Here is a 20,955-nt window from a genome sequence, read left to right on the forward strand (position 1 = left end):
TTATAAAATATTTTACCAGGATGGATACATTGAGATTTCTCTCGTTTTCAAGTATGTCCTGGGTCCACAAAACATTGCATTGTTACAATAGGATACAATATTACACAATATACAAACAATAGATCGATCTATATATATATATATATATATATATATAATACACACACACACACACATACGTTTAACACATAACAGGTGATAAATATATTCAACCATGACAGGTGCATTCTGTGCGGAGGTATATTGCCATAGATCTCTTAAAAAGATTTTAGATTGAATGAAGATTTGACCGTATCCCTCTGGTTATTCCATAATTGCGTTGATCAAACAAGCCACTTTATTTTTGTATTGCGGTATGCTAAATATCCTGCTAGTACTAGATAGGAGGTTATAGGAGGTGGGAACAGCTGAGGAGAGCATTCTACTCAGGTAGGGTGGGAGCTTCCCAGAAAAGCTCTTACGCACAAGGCAGGAAAGATGAAGAGTGGGTAAAGTAATTACATTCTAGTATCAAGCGGCAGAATGAATATAACTTATTGAGTTTATTAAGGTGGGTTTGCGATGCAGGTGCATACACGATATCCCCATAATCAATGACTGGCATTGACATTTGTTGCATTTGTTGCATCTGTTTCCTTACTGTAGTGCTTAGGCAGGATTTGTTTCTGTACAGGGCACCTAGTTTTGAAGACTTTTTTTCAATGTTTAAGCCAAAGGATAGATTGCGGTCTAGCAACATACCTATTTGAAAGAACAGACTGCTGTTAGTGTACTATTTGAATTTGTTCTTATATATGTGATGTGATTGCAATTTTGTGCTGTATTCAGACCAGATCAGAGTGGTGTAATATGCCTGATTTAGACAATTCTCTTTAGCAATATTTCATTGTCTTCATGTGCACATAACACCGCACAGAGATCGTTTCCATAGACATGATGCATCAAGTCAAAGCATGGGCCAGTTATGGCAAATCCAATGTTGCCAAGAGTGGACTCTTAAGGTCTTAACATTTAACATAAAGTATCCAGCAGCTGCCATCTCCAAGTGTATGTTTGGGTTGTTGCCAAAAAAGACCCAAGAAGTTTTGAATTCCATAAGTAATAGAGAGACCAGTCTACAGCTGGACACTTGTCCACGTTGAAACAATTCTGACACTCACACGGTTTCCAGTTTTTCAATCAGATGAGCTGCCTAGAAGATTTAGAACTGGTCTGTGATAATAGCTCCTTAATTCTAGCCCCTTGCAAGTACCATCCACCTGAGTTAGATCAGAAAGGTAAAAACAGACGACAGTAGAGTAAATATCACAGCATAAAGTGCTGCAGGTAAAATGTTTGAATCAATAAACTGAATCAATGTCTGATATAGTAGCAAAGTGACATTGTGTGGGGGTGTCATGTATCGTGTAATCCGTTCCAACTGTGCATTATTCTGCAATATTTTTAAACATATTTTTGTCTTTTCAGGGAAAATGCAGCAATGATGTTATTGGGACAGAAGATATAAGCGAGTTTTTAATTAACAGCGAAGAAACTAAAATTGTAAGTAGATAGTTACGTTTGTTATCTTTTTCATGATAGCTGTTGAAAATGCTATCACTTGGTTATAAAAGCTAGTCATAGGTTGTGAACTTTGCCTCACTTTTTTTTTTTTTCTCTCAAAGGATCACTATAGTGTCAGGAAAACAAACTTGTTTTCCTTACAATATATAATCCTTAGGTCCCCCCTCCCGCTGGGCTGAAGGGTCTAAAACCCCAGGGACCTGGAGATGGGTACTGGATGCCTCTTTTGGGGTTAAACCATTTTTGAACGGTTTAAACCCTTGAGGTTGGAGCATTCCCGGGGTCTCTTGGCACCATACCAACTTCATTAGATTAAGTTGTTATGGTGACCAAAGTGTCCCTTTAATCTGTATGCTCTTAGAACCAGTTTTGACTGCTTCTCCTCTATTGCAATAAAGACCTGATCCTATAAATCCACTATTCCTGGCCTCTAACTGGTTCATTGGAAACGGCTTTCCAGTATTGGCTGTTTGGTTAACGATTCTGGTAGGACCAAATCTCCTGATTTTTGGGAGCACAGGAAGACTGGTGAGGTGGAAAAAAATGGCGTCAGATCCATTGTGTCCATCCTTGTATTTGGCCTATACACCGATCATGTGTGGACTCTCTTACCTTGGGTGACTGGTTCTTCGGACCAGTGGAAAGAGGATAAGTAGGACGTCACTGACCTGTTCTCAAGACTAACAGGTAACATTAACCATCCTTAATTACATAAAGTTATGATACAAGGATTATTTGGTTTACAGTTTATAAAAAACTGCAATAATTACACTTGCAGGTTTAGGAGTAGTGGGAGTTGGCACCCAGACCACTCCAATGGGCAGAAGTGGTTTGGGTGCCTGGAGTGTCCCTTTAAAGCAGTGTTCTGGTCCTACTTGTGCGGTAATTCTTCTAGGTCTCATAGGGGCTGGGTCTAGAAAGCTAGAGTGTTGTACTCTGTTACAATGTGTTCTGGATAACTGGGGTCCTTTAACAGGTTGATTTCAAGGTTATAATTGGCAGGCATTTATTCATTTATGTGAAACAATGTGGCTGATGTTTGGTTCTGGCTTACCACCAGAAAGTAGTCTTGAGACAGGTGACATTTTGGGTTTTCGGCAGGTTCTAAGAATAAAGGAGAAATGGGAGGCTGATTTTACTTTATCCAGTATTTGGTTGAATAAGAGGGAGTTTATGAATGCCTGTAAAATGAATGCTAAACAAAGGAGCAAAATGGCTAACAATGTGCTGTTTTTGAGTAATAAATGTGCAATTGTTGCAAAAGAAATATTGGACATTGAACAGTTTGACCCCCTTTGTCAGTCCTGCAATGTTATCCTCCAACACCCTGGGCACAGGTGCTAGAGCTTTCAGCCCCAATATAGGAAGTGCCACAGTCCCTCCTTATTTAGGGTTGAGCGAGGTGGCTGCCTCGGGAACATTTGTTGAGGAAAATTTAAAAGAGGGAGAGACCGTAAGCGTGATGGTGAGAATGCAGCCATACTGTTTAAGAAATATGTAAATTTAAAATGAGAGGAGAAATACACGTTCCCAAACTTGAACTAAGCAGGAGGCGGCAACAATGATGTTTGTCCCATTTTCAACCCTTGACCTGGTAAATTGGAAGGAAGTCTAATAACTCTTCATGTGCTGAGGACCCTGTCATGATAACTGCTTTATTTTACACAATTTATAATCCTTTAAATCTACATAAGGAATTGTAAATACTTTTTTTGTACAGCTTATTAACCCCTAAAGAGAAGAGACAACTTTTAGAAACTGGGAAAATGTTAGTTGAAAAGCACCCAAAATGGGCAGCTTTCTTTCTAAAGAGCCACAATGGGATGCTAAAAGGCGGTCAGGAGTGGTTGGCAGAATATAGAGGAATCATTTTAGAAGCTTTAAGAGAGTGTGAAAAACAGCCTGTGAACTTTTCCAAAATATATGAGCTTTGTCAGACTAAATATGAGAATCTTGCTTTCTATACAACTTTACAGACACAAAGTACACAGTTGATTAGATCTCAGTGTTGAGGGAACACAAAGATTTAAAAGACTTTTAAATTCTCCAAACTCCCTTTCTGAAGCCTCTAAATATCATAATCCATGGACAGAAAGGTTAAACTTGAATTCTTACGGTCTGAAAACTGTTATGTTGCGTAACTGGGAAGGGATATGTTGTCTAAACTCCTCGCAGAAATACCCTTGGAGGCGATTGTATCAAAATCAATTTAACCACTGAAAATTAGATCAGTTATCAGATGCTGCTTACCAATGACCAGAAAACACTTAAGGAGTTAACCCTTCTGGAGGAGATTCTCTCCAATGTTCCTCCTGATGCTTGAGCATCTGGTATTTGGGCCAGAAATGCCACACCTGTGAATGTGACTCTTAAACAGTCAGCTCAACCTGTGAGGCTCAAACAGTATCCTCGAGCATGGAAGCCCAGCATGGATTAAAATATATTATCAATACATTTGTGAAGGAGGGACCCCTATTCTGCCTGTGAAAAATCCAAAACTGGGTGGTAGGAAGACTTTGTACTGGCAAGTACAGCCCATTGAGCTCTATCAACCAGATCGTGCTACCAAGATATCGTATATTTCGTAATTCCCATACAACACTATCAAATATTGGGGAGGTCAAGTGAACTGTGTAATAGAACAAATGATGTGGGAGTATGTAATTGCCTTGCAGTCTGTTGTTTTCTCAAAAGATATGCAGTGTTTAACCGGCCTATGCCACCCACTGGACCCAACCGTGAGTTAAAACCAGGAAAATGGGTCTATTTAAAAATCTGGAAAAGTGAAAAGCTTTCTCCGCTGTGGATTGGCCATTTACAAGTGCTCTTTACAACTCACAGTGCTGTAAACTAAAGAAAGCCAAAAGATGGATTAATCATACCCTTGCAAAAGCGACCCTCTTTGAAGATGACCCAATTTGTGATTCTGCAGTTGAAAGACGTTTGAGAGGGGACAAAGCCTCAAGTTGCTTTTTTTCAAAAGAACCAACAAGTAGGTGTTTTGGCGGGCATAATAATCCCTGACCTCTTGCCAGCAATGGAAAGCTGAGACTCCCAGAAGGGAGCTTATGAATTACACATTTTTCCAAATATCTAAACTGGCATCTATATGTAATTTTGCTTCTTGGATGGATTTGTCTTTTTGTACTCATTTGGGCACTTGCTTCCTATTCGTCACGCTTTCTCAAACTTAACCTCTCTAAAACTGAGCTCCTTGTCTTTCCTCCTCCTAATACTGATCCTCCTCTCTCACTATCCCTTCAAGTCAGTGATATCCACATAAGTCCATCCCTACAAGCGCGCTGTCTTGGTGTCATACTTGACTCTGGTCTCACCTTTGAGTCTCACATCCAGTTTGTTGCCAAGTCCTGTAGGTTCCAACTCAAAAACATAGCCCGCATCCGCCCCTTTCTTACGCAAGATGCTACCAAGGAGCTTGTCCATGCTCTAGTAATTTCCCGCATGGATTACTGTAACCCTCTCCTGATTGGTCTCCCCAAAAGCCGTACTGCCCCGCTACAGTCTGTAATGAATGCTGCAGCTAGACTGATTTTCCTATCCAGTCGGTCCTCTCACACCTCGCCCCTCTGCCAGTCCTTACATTGGCTCCCTGTATCCTATAGGAGTCAATTCAAAGTGCTAACCCATACATTTAAAGCACTGAACAATTCCAGCCCCTCTTATATCTCTTCACTGATCCAGAGGTATGCTCCTCCTCGTACCCTCCGCTCTGCCCGCGACCACCTCCTGACCGCTGCTCGCACCCGTACGGCCAACTCACGCTTGCAGGACCTCTCACGGGCGGCTCCTCTCCTATGGAATAACTTGCCTACTGCCATCAGACTCTCCCCTAGTCTTCAATCATTTAAGAAGGGCCTTAAAACCCATCTCTTCAAGAAAGCGTATGGCCTCCCAGAGTAATCTCTCCCTTACATACCTGTCTCTTGCTCTCCTATGGGATAGTGCTTTGCTCTCTCCTCCAGCTCTGCTTCACTCCTACTTGATATTTCCTATCCTAATGTTTCTAATACCCCACCTCCTATAGACTGTAAGCTCATTTGAGCAGGGTCCTCTTCAACCTATTATTCCTGTAAGTTTTCTTGTAATTGTCTTATTTATTGTTACATCCCCCCCTCTCAAAATATTGTAAAGCGCTACGGAATCTGTTGGCGCTATATAAATGGCAATAATAATAATAATAATAATTATGCTAGCATTTTGACAGTCAGGAACAGACGAGTCAAGTCCTAAAAGCAATGTCTTGGTCCATTTGGCAAAACAAGTGTTAAATGTAACTGACTTTTGTTTACGGGGGTGTTTCAGCTACTGACATGTTAACTACCTGTCTAGTGGGAATTCTCAATCACACTATCCAGTCATGTTATGGGGAAAAAAGTGATTGAAAACCCCTTCCACCTGCAGTCAGTGGAGACTCAATACATTGTTAAACACATATCTGCACATACCACTCAAGCCATAAAACTTGCTTTTTCCACAGAAATCTCAAATTTGCAGGGATGTTACTACTGCAAGGGATTCTGTGTGGACATGTGCACATTAGTTCAAAAAAGAATAACCTTTTTGCCTCCTTTCAGTTTAAACATGGATTCCTTGTAGTTTGATGGCTGTACACAAATATATATATAATTTATTTATTTGCTCCTAAATGTATTATTAATGTATAATGAAATGCTTTTATTGGTTATATGTTTATCAGATGGGTTCTGTCTGACATCCCAGGCAGTTCCCCCCCCCCCCCCCCCCCCCCCCCCCGATCAGATCTGGTGCGGTGGGTAAGTATACTGGCTGCAGGGTGGGCCTAATCGTTAAGGCATGCTATGCTGATATAACAGAGTTAAAGCCCTCCTTTTGTAGGACGGCATAACATGCCCTAACTTTGGTACAGGGTTAATCACTTTACAGGGGAGCCGTTGGTTCCCTAGTACTGCCATTTTTATCAATTATATCTTGATTTGTCATCAATACTGAATACTAGTGAACTGAAAACCAAATTACACAATTGGACAACAGAAGCTGATCTAGAAAAACTGTTCAACTTTGCTGTAACCGTTTAGCTATTACTTTTTCATTTCCTGTTTCCATACTCTCTTCAACCTTATTCTTTGCAAAGTGTGTTTTCGTTTTTGACCAAATAATCAAAGTCAATCGTATGTAAAGCTTTATTTATTTATCTAACAGGCAAGATTGAAGTTGTTTCCCTTTCAAAGTGGAGAGTTACATATTCTTGGAATCGTGTATAATCTCAGCACTACTCAGTTCACAGGTGCTATGGATGGGGTTGCAGGTGTCGGTGGTGTACCATCTGGTAAGGTTACATTGTCACTTCCAAGGATTTGTAATAATCTGTTGCCTTATTCCTTATATGTTACAATATGTATTTGTGTTGTTTGAAAAATAAAATTTAATTATTGAAATCAAATTCTCTTTATCTTTAATGTCTCCAGCCAAGCTCCCTGTTCGTCATTGTCAGTCCGCGTTGGGTCAGCTTCTACTGTTATCTGACCGACTGCTGCTCAACATAACTAGAATGCAGGCTCTCACAGAGCAATCACAACATTGTGTGTGTGCGCATCATAGCAACAGCAGGCAGCTGTGAATATCTGTATATCTGCCTGCTCTGGCTTTGTTTAGTGCAGGGGTCCTCAAACTCCGGCCCCCCAGATGTTGCTGAACTACAACTCCCATGATTCTCTGACTATCTATGTAATTCAAAGAATCATGGGAGTTGTAGTTCAGCAACATCTGGGGGGCCAGAGTTTGAGGACCCCTGGTTTAGTGTAAACAGCAAAATGCCTGCAAGGACTGACTATACTCACCAGAACAAATAGTTCTGGTGACTATAGTGTCCCTTAGATGTTTTAATGTGTTATTTAACCCCTTAAGGACACATGACATGTGTGACGTCATGATTCCCTTTTATTCCAGAAGTTTGGTCCTTAAGGGGTTAAACAGACCCTCTGGGCACTATTTCTGTTGTGTATTATTCATGTCTTATTCAAATTCTCATTTAAAAAGTGACTACATTTTAATATACTTGCCAATTATTTCCATATTTCTTTTACATTTTTAGCGCAAGAGATTCTTCAGAGGCAGTCCATTTTATTTAAACGGATCCTCCGGGCACAGTAACAACTTAACTAATATGAAGTTATGGTGCCAGGAGGTCCTTGATGCAGGCTTATCTTTAGGGGTAGATCTTGTACAAATGGTTTAACCACAAAGCCTACTCTCCAGCACCATTTTGCTCTGCCCTCTGCAACATTCGCTTACTGAAAAACTAAAATCTCGGGGGTGCCATTAATGTGCTTAGAGTGGTCAGCTCTCTAAGCCAATTAGCAGCTTCCAATTCATAAAAAAACTGCTTGTGAAATGTTTATTTTTCACAAGTCATTTTTTTGAATGGGAAGCTACTAATAGGCTTAGAATGTCAGCTGACCCTCTAAGCCCTTGCCCGTGGCAGTCCAAGGCTCGAGGATTTTCACAAAGTGGTTGTTGGAGGGAGCAAAGAGAAACGGCGCTGGAGAGGGCACTTTGGTGTTAAACCATTGGTGATTGGTTTGACCCCTAAAGGTAAGCCAACGCCAAAGAAATCCTGGCAGCGTAACAACTTAATTTCAATGGAGTTTTTGGTCCCCCCCCTCCCCCCAAGTGTTTCTTTAACTATTATGGTTTTTATTGCTTTATAATAGAAATCATTAAACAATAAAACAAAAAGCAATCCACCAATAAATTCAATTTATGTGAGCAGGTTTCTGCTCTGAGCATCTTTCTCATATTCTACTGTGATAGCTAATAAATATATATATATATATATATATATATATATATATATATATATATATATATATATATATATATAAATTGTGTCCAATTATTGGTGGTAGCCCTTCAACTGTACCATGATATATAGTTAGTAGCTGCTTAATCTTACACTGTGGTTTGACAAGTCCAACTTTACAGAGTGACACTTCTGTTAACTGTTGACTCTGGTGTTTGTGTTCTGGTTACATGACAGTTTTTATTTCATCTGGCTCCCACACCAATTAGTTTGACTCCTAAATTATAAAACCATTGTTAGTATGACCCAAAGTATTTTTGTGTCCGTTTTAAGAGTTATTTACAAACATGAAAATGAAATGTGAATACCAATTTTACATTCAAAATAGATGAAATGGAAAAAATCTGTAACTCAACTATGCTTCCAGTTTGGCTACATTGGCCTTACACTTGAAATTTACTTTGGATTCTCATTTTAGTGAATATCCCTGTTTGTTTTGTTATATTCTGGGTATAATTCTATGTGTGTTGACATTCTGGTTTAAAGGGACACTAGTCACCAGAACAACTACAGCTTAATGTAGTTGTGCTGGTGAGTATAATCATTATATGCAGACATTTTCATGTAAACACTGCCTTTTCAGAGAAAAGGCAGTGTTTACATTGCCCCTAGGGACACCTCCAAGTGGCCACTTCTCAGATGGCCACTGGAGGTGCTTCCTGGCTCAGTGCTGCACAGTAGGCAGCACTTCCATTCAGCGTCTCCACGCTCTGCATGGAGATGCTGAATTTTCATCAGAGAGATGCATTGATTCAATGCATCTCTATAAGGATGTGCTGGTTGGCCAAAACTGTGGCTCTGCCCCCTTGCCTATTTTAGCCCCATGGGAAAGCATTGGATTGGCCAACAATTGGCAATTCTGATGTCACCAAGGGGATGGTGTTAGCACCGTCAAACCCGCGCAGCACTGGAAATAAGTTGAGTTTTATTAAATTTTAAGGAGGAGGGGCAAGCCACCTAAATGGTGGGTTTAGCACTCTAGGGTCAGGAATATGTGTTTGTGTTCCTGACCCTATAGTTTTCCTTTAAGTTATGTTCTTTCAGTGAACATATATTTCTGCTTTCCTTTTGTTTCAGGCAAATTTATTTCCAATGGAGTGTCAGTCAGAGGTCGACAGGATTTGGAAATTCAAGGTCCTCGGCTAAATGGTACCAAAGAGGAAAAAACATCTATTAAGTATGGACCTGATCGGCGGCTTGATCCAATAATTGCTCCACAAATGCCTTTGCTCGAGGTAAATTTATTTTACTTTAAGGGAACACAAACATGTATTCCTGACCCTATAGTGTTCAAAACCCCCCCTTGTCCTTTACCTTTATTCCAGTCTGCTGCTGCTGGTGGCTCTAGCCCGATCTGCCTCCTTGGCTGACATCATCAGACGTGTTGATCTGAGCCAATTACAATGATTTCCCATAGGTAGGCATTGGATTGGCTGAGAATGTCAATGAGGCAGATCAGGGGCAAAGCTAGCATAAGCCAAACACAGCCCTGACTAATCAGCATCTCCTCAAAGAGATTAATTGAATCAATGCATCTCTACGAGGAAAGTTCAGTGTTTCCATGCAGAGGGTGCAGCACTGCCCCAGGAAGCACCTCTAGCAGCCTTCTGAGGAGTGCCTAGTGGAGGTATCCCTAGGCTGTAATGTAAACACTGAATTTTCTCTGAAAAACAGTGTTTACTGCAAAAAGCCTGCAGGGATTGATTATACTCCCCAGAGCAAATTTAATAAGTTTAGTTGTTCTGGTAACTATAGAGTCCCTTTAATTTAAAGGGTTACTCCAAACATCTAACTGTTGTGGTTATGATGTGAGAAGTACCCTTCCCCCACTCCCTGGTAACTACTACCTACGTTCATGCTGCTGAGACTCCTAGCAGGATTGGTGATGTGCATCTGGTTTCTTTGGAGCTGTTAGAAGCCAGATGCTGATCCTTTTGCCATCCATTGGCTATGAGCATCAGCAGATCGCTATGAACCAATGAATGCCCCTCTTTGCACAGAATTCACATTAGGATTCACATTAACAAGAGTTAAAGGCTGGCTAATGATGTTGCCGAGGCTGGATTTACACTGCAGCAATTGTGTTGATTTCTGTATCGGCAGCATGCATGTATGAGTAACTTTTTGTAACTGTAGGTTTGAATACAGATGTTATTTGAGCTGCACTATCTAAGACATTGTGTGCATCTTACATGGTTTACATTCTCCTCCTTATCTTGTCTCTAACCTGTATTGTCTGTAGTGTCTCCCACCCTATTGTCTGTATTCTGCCAGTAAATTTGTTGTTACATTATATTATATTATAGTATTTTAGATATTACGTAGGACAACAGGACTTGATAACAGGTCTCTTGCCTGTGATTTTCTTTTATGAGACTTTTGCATAATTGTGTTTCAGTTTTGTTTTTTGTTCACTACTTACTCTCTCTCTTTTTTTTTTTATTATTTCAATAGGTATACTTTATTAACTTTCCGACTGGATTGCTCTGTGGGGAAATCAGAAAAGCTCATGTTGAATTTGTAAATGTTAGCAAATGCCCACTCACAGGACTAAGGGTTGTTTCCAAAAGACCGGAGTTTTTTACTTTTGGCAGTAGTACTGCTGTACTGACACCCCTAAGTCCTGCAGCCTCTATGAACTGCAGTGCTTATAAGACTGTTATTACTGATTCTACCTCTGGGCGCTCAGTGTTGACTTCATCTGCTGCTCCAATGGCTTTTGGTATTGGTGGAGGAAACCAGCCAGTAGTTGTTGATATTCCACTTGTAGACTCTGTCCTTGAACCTGGAGCATCAATCCAGCTTCCTCTTTGGTTACGGGGTCCTGACGAAGAAGGTGTTCATGAAATAAATTTTTTGTTCTACTATGAAAGCACGGAAAAGCAATCAAGAATGCGGTAAGTGTCAGTTGGGTTTGCCAAGCTAAAATAAATAATTTTTAGACTTGTTATAGATACCCTAGGGTTACATTTGTTCGTTTTTTTAAAGACTTTAATGTCTCACGTAACTGAAAGATTGAAATAATTTCTTCGCCTCATCCAGAAATTGAACTGATGTAGAAGAAAATGCAATGGGGAAAACAAATGAATTAGTAAATTATTAGTACGGTGGCTCTGTTGTATAGTCAGTTTAGCCATAATTACATCTAGATCATCTTGAGGAAAGGTGTAAACAGAGCTGAGTAGAAAGTTCAAGAAGGAGATCACGCATTGTAGGCTTTACCATAGATTTAGGGGAGGAAATCTCCAGACAACCAAGCCAGTGAGTCAGTATATACTTGGTCCATGGCAACTATGTACAGATGTAAGATTTGGAATTTCTCAATTGATCAAAAGATTAGAGAAGTCTATTAATCCTTACTCCTGAGCTCGACAAATCCCCGGCGCCAAAGCAACCAGGAAATTTGTCCTGGCGCCTGGTATTTGTGAGCCTGTTCAGCCCCTGAGGTTACCGGCTGCCTGAGATTGGAGGGGGCAGTTGACTCACACAGGGCTGAAGCAGGCAAATGGTAGGGAGGGAGAGCGAGCTGAGGGAGAGAGAGACGGCTTTATGAGGGAAGCGGGCCGCGGGCGGCTGACTTATTACGGTGGCGAAGGAGGGAGCTGTAATCTCCCTGCTCTGCTCCCTCGCACGCCCTACAGTGATGCCGGAAATATGAGATAATTCTGTCCCCGCATCACTAAGCAGCACTCAAGGGAGCAGAGCAGGAAGATGACAGCAGCCCCACTGGAATAGAAAAACATTGTGAGACTATTGCACATGCGCAGCAAAAATGCCATGCTGCGCAATCAACTTCTCCTCATAGAGATACTTGGAATCAATGCATCCCTATGGGGAGCATTAATGTAGCAGCTGCACACTGTGCAGCTCTCACCCGGGAAGCACTTCTAGAGGCCGCCTGAAAGACTGTCACTAGAGGTGTTATCAGACAGCAATTTAAACCATGCCTTTAGTCTGAAATGTCAGCGTTTACATTGAAAAGCATGGAGGGACAGTGTATAGACTTCAGATCATGTAAACTAACCCCTTTCTTACCATTAAGGACCAGGGCTCTTTTTACATTTCTGCTGTGTTTGTGTTTGGCTGTAATTTTCCTCTTACTCATTTACTGTACCCACACATATTATATGCAGTTTTTATCATTATTAGAATCACCATCATAATGGTCTTTCTAAAGATACCATTATTTTCATTATATCATATAATTTACTATAAAAGAAATTATAAAATATGATGAAAAAAAGTAAAAAAATCTACTTTTTCTAACATTGACCCCCAAAATCTGTTGCTCATCTACAACCGCCAAAAAACACCCATGCTTAATAGTTTATAGATTTTGTCCTGAGTTTAGAAATACTCAATGTTAACATGTTCCTGGCTTTATTTTTTATTTTTTGCAAGTTATAGGGCTATAAGTACAAGTAGGACATTGCTGTTTCAAAATATATATTTTTAAAATTTACCAATAGTGACATTGTAACACAGTTATCTGTCATAAATCTCTGAATCACACCTCACATGTACATATTTTTTAAAGTAGACAACCCAGGGTATTCAATATTGGCTATGTCCAGTCTTTGTTAGTAGCCACTTAGTCACAAACACTGGCCAAAGTTAGCATCTATATTTGTGTGTTAAAAAAGCAAAAAACTATTTTGAACGCTAACGCTGGCCAGTGTTTGTGACTAAGTGGCTACTAAAAAAGACTGAACATACCCCATTTGCAATACCTTGGGTTGTCTTCTTTTGTGATTGGTATGCCATCATGGGAATAATTCTCATTCCTGCGCTACCATACGCTCTCAAAGGCAACATAAACAATCTGGCAAACTTCAATATGAAAAAACAGAAAAGCAAGCCTTATATTTGACACTGTAACTTTCAAAAACAATATACAACCTGTACATGGGGGGTACTGTTCTACTCTGGAGACTTCGCTGAACAGAAATATTAGTGTTTCAAAACAGTAAAACTTATCACAACAATGATATCGTAAGTGAAAGTGACGTTTGTGTGTGAAAAATGCAAAAAAACTTTACTTTCACTGACAATATCATCGCTGTGATATGTTTTACTTTTCTGAAACACTAATATTTGTGTTCAGCGAAGTCTCCTGAGTAAAACAGTACCGTCCATGTACAGGTTTTAGGATGCCATGGAAAGTTACAGGGTTAAATACAATGCTAGCAAATTACATTCTATGGACTTTCGGCCTGGGTTGTCAGGCAGGTGCCTCAAATTGAATTACTTAATTATGCAAAAACATTACATAAATATGCACATAGAATTTAAATATATAAACATATTTATATATTTGAAGTCTACGTGTATATTTATGAAATTATTTATGTAATTCTGTATATATTTATGTAATTATGTATATAAATCTATATTTCATATTATTTTTATTTATATATACATAGATATATATTTCATTCTAAGTGTATTTTGATATATATTAATATCAAAATACAGTTGGAATTAAATTACATATATAATTTTTATTTTTAATTATTTATTTTTATTATATATATATATATATATATATATATATATAATATAGTTATTATACATATACATGTGTAATTTTAATCTAAGTGTATTTTTATATTAATATATGTATATATTAAAAAACAAATGCACTTATATGCATTTAGTGCATACTATTATATACACATGCCGTATATACTCGAGTTTAAGCCCAGTTTTTCAGCACATTTTTTGTGCTGAAATACACCAACTCGGCTTATACTCGAGTCAATTGTCTGTATTATGGCAATTTACATTGCCATAATACAGACAATGGGGCTGTGTAGGAGGGGGGCTGACAGGGAGCTCTTACTTACCTCTCCTGCAGCTCCTGTCAGCTCCCTCCGCGCCGGTCCGTTCAGCACCTCTGTCAGCTCCCAGTGTAAATCTCGCAAGAGCCGCAGGGTCATAGTGCGGCCGCGAGACTGGAGCTGCAGGAGAGGTAAGTAACAGCTCTGCCAGTCCCCCTCCTACACAGCTCATCCACTGGACCACCAGGGAGTGAGAGCCCCCCTCCCTGCCATGTATCAAGCAGGGAGGGGGACGAGAAAAAATAAAATAATAATTAAATAAAATAAAAAATAATAATAAAATTGCCCACCCCCCACCAAGGCTCTGCAACACACACACTGCACTCATACACACACACACACACACACACACTGCACTCATACACACACACACTGCACTCATACACACACACACACTGCACTCATACACACACACACACTACACTCATACACACACACACTGCACTCATACACACACACACTGCACTCATACACACACACACTGCACTCATACACACACACACTGCACTCATACACACACACACTGCACTCATACACACACACACTGCACTCATACACACACACACTGCACTCATACACACACACACTGCACTCATACACACACACACTGCACTCATACACACACACACTGCACTCATACACACACACACACTGCACTCATACACACACACACACTGCACTCATACACACACACACACTGCACTCATACACACACACACTGCACTCATACACACACACACTGCACTCATACACACACACACTGCACTCATACACACACACACTGCACTCATACACACACACTGCACTCATACACACACACTGCACTCATATACACACACTGCACGCATGCACTCATATACACACACTGCACGCATGCACTCATATACACACACTGCACGCATGCACTCATATACACACACTGCACGCATGCACTCATATACACACACTGCACGCATGCACTCATATACACACACTGCACGCATGCACTCATATACACACACTGCACGCATGCACTCATATACACACACTGCACGCATGCACTCATATACACACACTGCACGCATACACTCATATACACACACACACTGCACTCATATACACACACGCTGCATTCATACACACACACACACGCTGCATTCATACACACACACTGTAAATAAATATTCAATTAATATAATTTTTTTAGGATCTAATTTTATTTAGAAATTTACCAGTAGCTGCTGCATTTCCCACCCTAGTCTTATACTCGAGTCAATACGTTTTCCTGTTTTTTGGGGTAAAATTAGGGGCCTCGGCTTATATTCGGGTCGGCTTATACTCGAGTATATACGGTACATACATATATTATTGTTTTTATTTTATTTTTTTAACCATGCATGCAGGGAGACTGCCTGTCAGTTCAGACAAGGAGTTGTGATATCCTGGTTATGTTATTGTTTGGGATAATCTGTCTGATCAAATTGCACTGTTGGAATGCTCGTTCATCTCATTGCTGAGAAATCTTCAATTAAGTATATCTTTTAGTCTGTACATTTGCTGGTGTATTTGCCAACACAATGTATAGATTCAGTTATATTAAACACAGGAAAGGGGCCTTGTCGTGCTACACATTGCTTAGTTAGAAACTATGTCTTCATATATTTATGTACTGTTTTGAGATTTGTTTGTTTCTTTAGTCACAGGGTCCTGCGACACACTGCAGTTATATGTACAAGTAAGTCGCTGAATGTACGTGCCTCGGTCTCTAGAAGCAATGCACTGGAGGAAGAGGGAAGCAAAGGTGGCAACATGCTTGTATTTGTGGATGTGGAAAATATGAATACGGTAATTATTCTATGAAACCGAATGCGTATGTTTTGCGTTGGAAACTGAAGAGGTTGAGAAGAATAAAATTTATGACCTTTTTTCCTTCTAACTACAAGAAAATGTCTTGTCCCATTGGTGGTTTAGCGTAGTCAGCCTGTAGTGTTTAAAGGGACACTATAGACTCCAAAACCATTTTAGCGTAACAAAGCAGTTTTGTTTATAGATCATGTCCCTGCAGTCTTACTTATCAATTGCTGTTTAGGAATTAAATCACTATGTTGATACAGTCCAAGTCACACATCCCTGCATTTAACTTGCACAGCCTTCCTACACACTTCCTGTAAAATTATATTTAATATTTAAACTTTCTCTGATTGAAAATGATTTTTTTTAATTTTTTTTTTCATGCAGGCTGTGTAAGTCAGTGCCAGGGGAGGTGTGGCTTAGGGGTGCATGAACAAAAACATACGTGCTTTAACTAGCAGAGAATTGAGCAGCACCACTGCAGGGGCATAATCTATACACCAATTTTGCTTAATTAAGCTAAAGTTGTTTTGGTGCCAATGGTGTCTCTTTAAATACTATAACTCTGTAAATGTACCCGTGGCTTCCATGCTTGTTTTTACATTTATTATATCCGTTTTTACTCTGTGTTTTAGAGTGAAGCAGGCGTGAAAGAATTTCATATAGTGCAAGTATCGAGCAGCAGTCAGAACTGGAAGCTACATAAATCTGTGAATCCCACAGAAAATAAAGGTATGCTACTTGAATCCATTAGCCAATGTATGGACCAGATGGCCTTCTAAAATGTTAAACACACAATAAAGAGGTTATTATAGTTTAGGAGCCTCCCATTTACCAGTTTCTACCTTAATAATGGAATAGTGTTTGTCTCCCCAATCACTTTACTAGAGGCCTAAAACTTGCTTTAACCCGTGTGTGCGTGTGTGTGTGTGTGTGTGTGTGTATATATATATATATATATATAGTGTAATAAATATGTAATTTTAATTTTATTCTAACTGTATTTTGATACTAATATATATAGTTTTATTTATATATATATATTTAAATAAAAATACACTTAGAATGAAATTATATGTATATCCCCTTAATGTCCGTGGACGTACTATATACGTCCGACAAAAAAAATGTTGTTAAGGACCGACCGTGGCAAATAGGAGCCCTGGTCTTACCTGGACTGGCGATCTGTGGCAATCGGGGTTGGGGGACACTGCCGGAGACCCCAGCAGTCACTTCGCTGAACAAAAATATGAGTGTTTAAAACAGTAAAACTTATCACGATGATGAAATCACTAGTAAAAGTGCAGTTTTTGTGTTAAAAAAAAAAATGCAAAAACAAATATGAATGCAAACTTTGGCAAGCGTTTGTGGCTAAGTGGCTGCTACAAAAAAAAACTCTACATACCCCATTTTGAATACCGTGGGTTGTCTACTTTTACAAATGGTATGCCATGATGGGGTTAATTCACATTCCTGGGCTGCTATACGGTCTCAAAGGCAACATAGGCCCAGCAAACCAATCTGGCTAATTTCAATGTGCAAACATAGAAAAGGGGAAATCCCTACATTTGACCCCTGTAAGTTTTGCAAAAACCCATAAAACCTGTACATTGGTGGCATGGTTGTACTCGGGAGATGTTGCTGAACACATATTGAGGTGCTCTTTGTCAGTAACACATAACAGCAACTGAGAATCCATGCCTAAAGTACAATGTGAGAAAAATAACACAAAAAAATGACTACTCAAAAGGTTGACAAAGACTGGTGGTCGAATTAGTGCATGGAAAGTGTTAAAATACCACCATTTGAAATACCCTAGGGTGTCTACTTTTCAAAAATATATGGTTTGATGGGGGTACACTATGGGACAGGGGAGGGGGGAGACCACTAAAAGAGAAGGGAAGTTTGTCATATTAGATTAATTAAATTCATTAAAAAGTCTAATATTAATAAAATTATAGGGATTTTTTTATTTATTTATTTTTTAAATCATTTGGGGGAAAAAGTCAGTTTCGGTTTCGACCCAGAATTTGCATTTCGGTGCATAGCTAGCAGTAACCCTTAAAGTTCTCCGTACATGTATTCTTAAATTGCTATGTGTGTCAAAAATATCACCAATAATTTTTTTTTTTCTTTCAAGTTTGGCATAGATTGGTGGTAAAATGGTTGCCTGAAAAGAGTCAAAATACCCCAAGTTTATTACCTTAGGTTGTCTTCTTTAAAAACATATATACATGTGAAGGGTTTTTCAGGGATACCTGACTGATATCAGTGTTAGATTGTAACTTGAGTTAATTTTGAAAACAAATCGTTTGGAAATAGCAAAGTGCTACTTGTACTTATAGCCCTATAACTTTCCAAAAAAAAGCTAAGAACATGTTAACAGTGGGCATTTCTAAACTCAGGACAAAATTTAGAAACTATTTAGCACGGGTGTTTTTTGGCAGTTGTAGATGCGTAACAGATTTTGGGGGTCAAAGTTAGAAAAGGTGTGTGTTTTTCACATCATATTTTATGATTATTATTTTTTTTTTTATATATATAGTAAATTATATGATATGATGAAAATAATGGTATCTTTAGAAAGACTAATGGCGAGAAAAACGGTATATGTGTGGGTACAGTAAATGAGTAAGAGTAAAATTACAGCTAAACACAAACACTACAGAAATGTAAAAAGAGCCCTGGTCCTTAACGGTAAGAAAATTGAAAAACGGTCTGGTCACTAAGGGGTTAAAAGCTTCCAATTCACATTTCTATTTAAAAAATATATATATCTATCTAGTTTTACATACCAGCTTTGCAAGTATAAAGGACCACTCTAGGCACCCAGACCACTTCAGCTTAATGAAGTGGTCTGGGTGCCAGGTACTTCTAGGGTTAACCCATTTTTTCATAAACATAGCAGTTTCAGAGAAACTGCTATGTTTGTGAATGGGTTAAGCCTTCCCCTATTTCCTCTAGTGGCTGTCTCACTGACAGCCGCTAGAGGCGCTTGCGTGATTCTCACTGTGAAAATCACAGTGAGAGCACGCAAGCGTCCATAGGAAAGCATTATGAATGCTTTCCTATGTGACCGGCTGAATGCGCGCGCAGCTCGTGCCGCGCGCGCGCATTCAGCCGACTGGGAGGAGAAGAGGAGGATCGGAGGAGGAGAGCTCCCCGTCCAGCGCTGGAAAAAGGTAAGTTTTAAACACTTTCCCCTTTCCAGAGCCCGGCGGGAGGGGGTCCCTGAGGGTGGGGGCACCCTCAGGGCACTCTAGTGCCAGGAAAACGGGTATGTTTTCCTGGCACTAGAGTGGTCCTTTAAGTCCAAAATGCTGTATTTCTGCATTTCAGCATTGCTAGAGTTTACGATTGTAATTTAGCTGACAAGAACGTAACAGTTCTTTAGTGAGCAAAATATTGTTGTACAAATAAATGTTATTTCTATTTCTATATAGCTTGAATTCTGCTTTAAGTACTGTTTTCACTTTCTGTTAGATACCAAATTGACCAGCAGAGAGAGGGTCAAGATGTGTTTCAAAGCTGTGAGATGCAAATCTTCTGCAGGTATTTTTTTCTTTTTTTCATTGCGATCACATTTTGTTGTTCATATTTAATAAGGTTTATATTTGTTTCTTTTGATGGGATTGACTTTTAAGCACCAGACTTCTTGTTATGTAAAAAGAACACTCCAATCACTATAATAACTACAGGCCTGGCAGTTTCAATGACTATTGGGCCTGTTTTAAAAAGAAGAAAAAAATACATTACCACCACAAAGAAATGCAGTGGCAATTGCAGGTTCTTTTAGGCTAAATCTATTATTAGGAGAGCCCATGACATGTCCATTTTCAAAGTTGTACAAAGCATGTGTATCTAAAAATTAAGAAAAACTTGGTGAGCATTCACAGCATACAGGTGTAATGGAGTATGGTGGACACGAGTACGAATCTGCAATTCATATCAGCTGCTAAAGAATAATCTAGTACACAATTATTTTCTTTATCTGTATGAATAACTAGTTATATATTGTTTAATTAAAAAAAAAGTATTGTGCCTGTATTAATGAGGTGTCTGTTCATTTCAGATGCTGTTTTGTCTTCAGAAAAATATATATTTGGTGATATTGTTTTGGGAGATGATCAGGTATGCAAGTCACAACTAAATATTTAAAATTTTAAGCATTGCATATTGCATGAATGAAACATCGTTTAGGGGGAATAAATCAATTTATTTTTTAGTCCGTAGGATTACATATAACCATTTAATAAATGCATTACCAGTTCCCTCTTTTGTATTTCAATCAAACTGTGAGATCTCATTTGTTACCTCCTATTTATATTTTCCTCTCTTTTATTATTAGTAACTGGTGTAGTGTCATGAAATACTATGGCTTTTGATTACTGAATAAAAGGTATATTGGCAAAGCATAGTCTGACAAACAGACACCCTATATATGTGTGGTAGGAAATATTTGTATTAATAAAATGAGACCACACAATAACCACAGACCACGTTTACTTTTCAATGGGCTTGGCTGTGGTGGTGTTCAGAGCTTAAGGGGCTTGCAACCATAATTTCATAACAATATAACATAAACTTTCACCTTTCAAAACGTTTAACTTTATGAACCACCAAATAGCCAGTCAGTCTTAGGTGACATGACTGCTTTTTCTTTAAAACTTTTAACTTTATTAACCACCGTATTGCCAGTCAGTCATAACTAACCGTACCACCTTTTATTTAAAACTATTTACCACCATATCCTTCCTCAGAACTTGACCCTGAGGATGACTTTTGCCATAATGCTTCATGCCATGACAATACAATTAAATAGGGAAGGAGAGTGGTTTCGGTCTGCGCCAATTCTGCTTTAGT

The 20,955-nt window shown here is 39.1% G+C and overlaps 1 protein-coding gene across 3 annotated transcripts in view; it reads left to right on the top strand.

Moving 5' to 3' along the window:
- Nucleotides 1–20,955, top strand: part of TRAPPC8 (trafficking protein particle complex subunit 8) — a 101,202-nt gene that overhangs the window by 66,996 nt on the left and 13,251 nt on the right. For 2 of the 3 annotated variants that reach the window (XM_063451439.1, XM_063451440.1), the window contains 8 exons: nucleotides 1,468–1,542; nucleotides 6,763–6,889; nucleotides 9,500–9,657; nucleotides 10,877–11,319; nucleotides 15,939–16,086; nucleotides 16,728–16,824; nucleotides 19,576–19,644; nucleotides 20,165–20,223. In XM_063451439.1, coding sequence (XP_063307509.1) covers nucleotides 1,468–1,542; nucleotides 6,763–6,889; nucleotides 9,500–9,657; nucleotides 10,877–11,319; nucleotides 15,939–16,086; nucleotides 16,728–16,824; nucleotides 19,576–19,644; nucleotides 20,165–20,223 — 1,176 coding nt within the window. Of the gene's footprint in view, nucleotides 1–1,467; nucleotides 1,543–6,762; nucleotides 6,890–9,499; nucleotides 9,658–10,876; nucleotides 11,320–15,938; nucleotides 16,087–16,727; nucleotides 16,997–19,575; nucleotides 19,645–20,164; nucleotides 20,224–20,955 lie in introns of those variants that run through there. The other variant, XM_063451442.1, reaches the window with a different exon arrangement.

Source organism: Pelobates fuscus, chromosome 4, assembly GCF_036172605.1.
Source record: "Pelobates fuscus isolate aPelFus1 chromosome 4, aPelFus1.pri, whole genome shotgun sequence".
NCBI classification, from domain to species: Eukaryota; Metazoa; Chordata; class Amphibia; order Anura; family Pelobatidae; genus Pelobates; species Pelobates fuscus.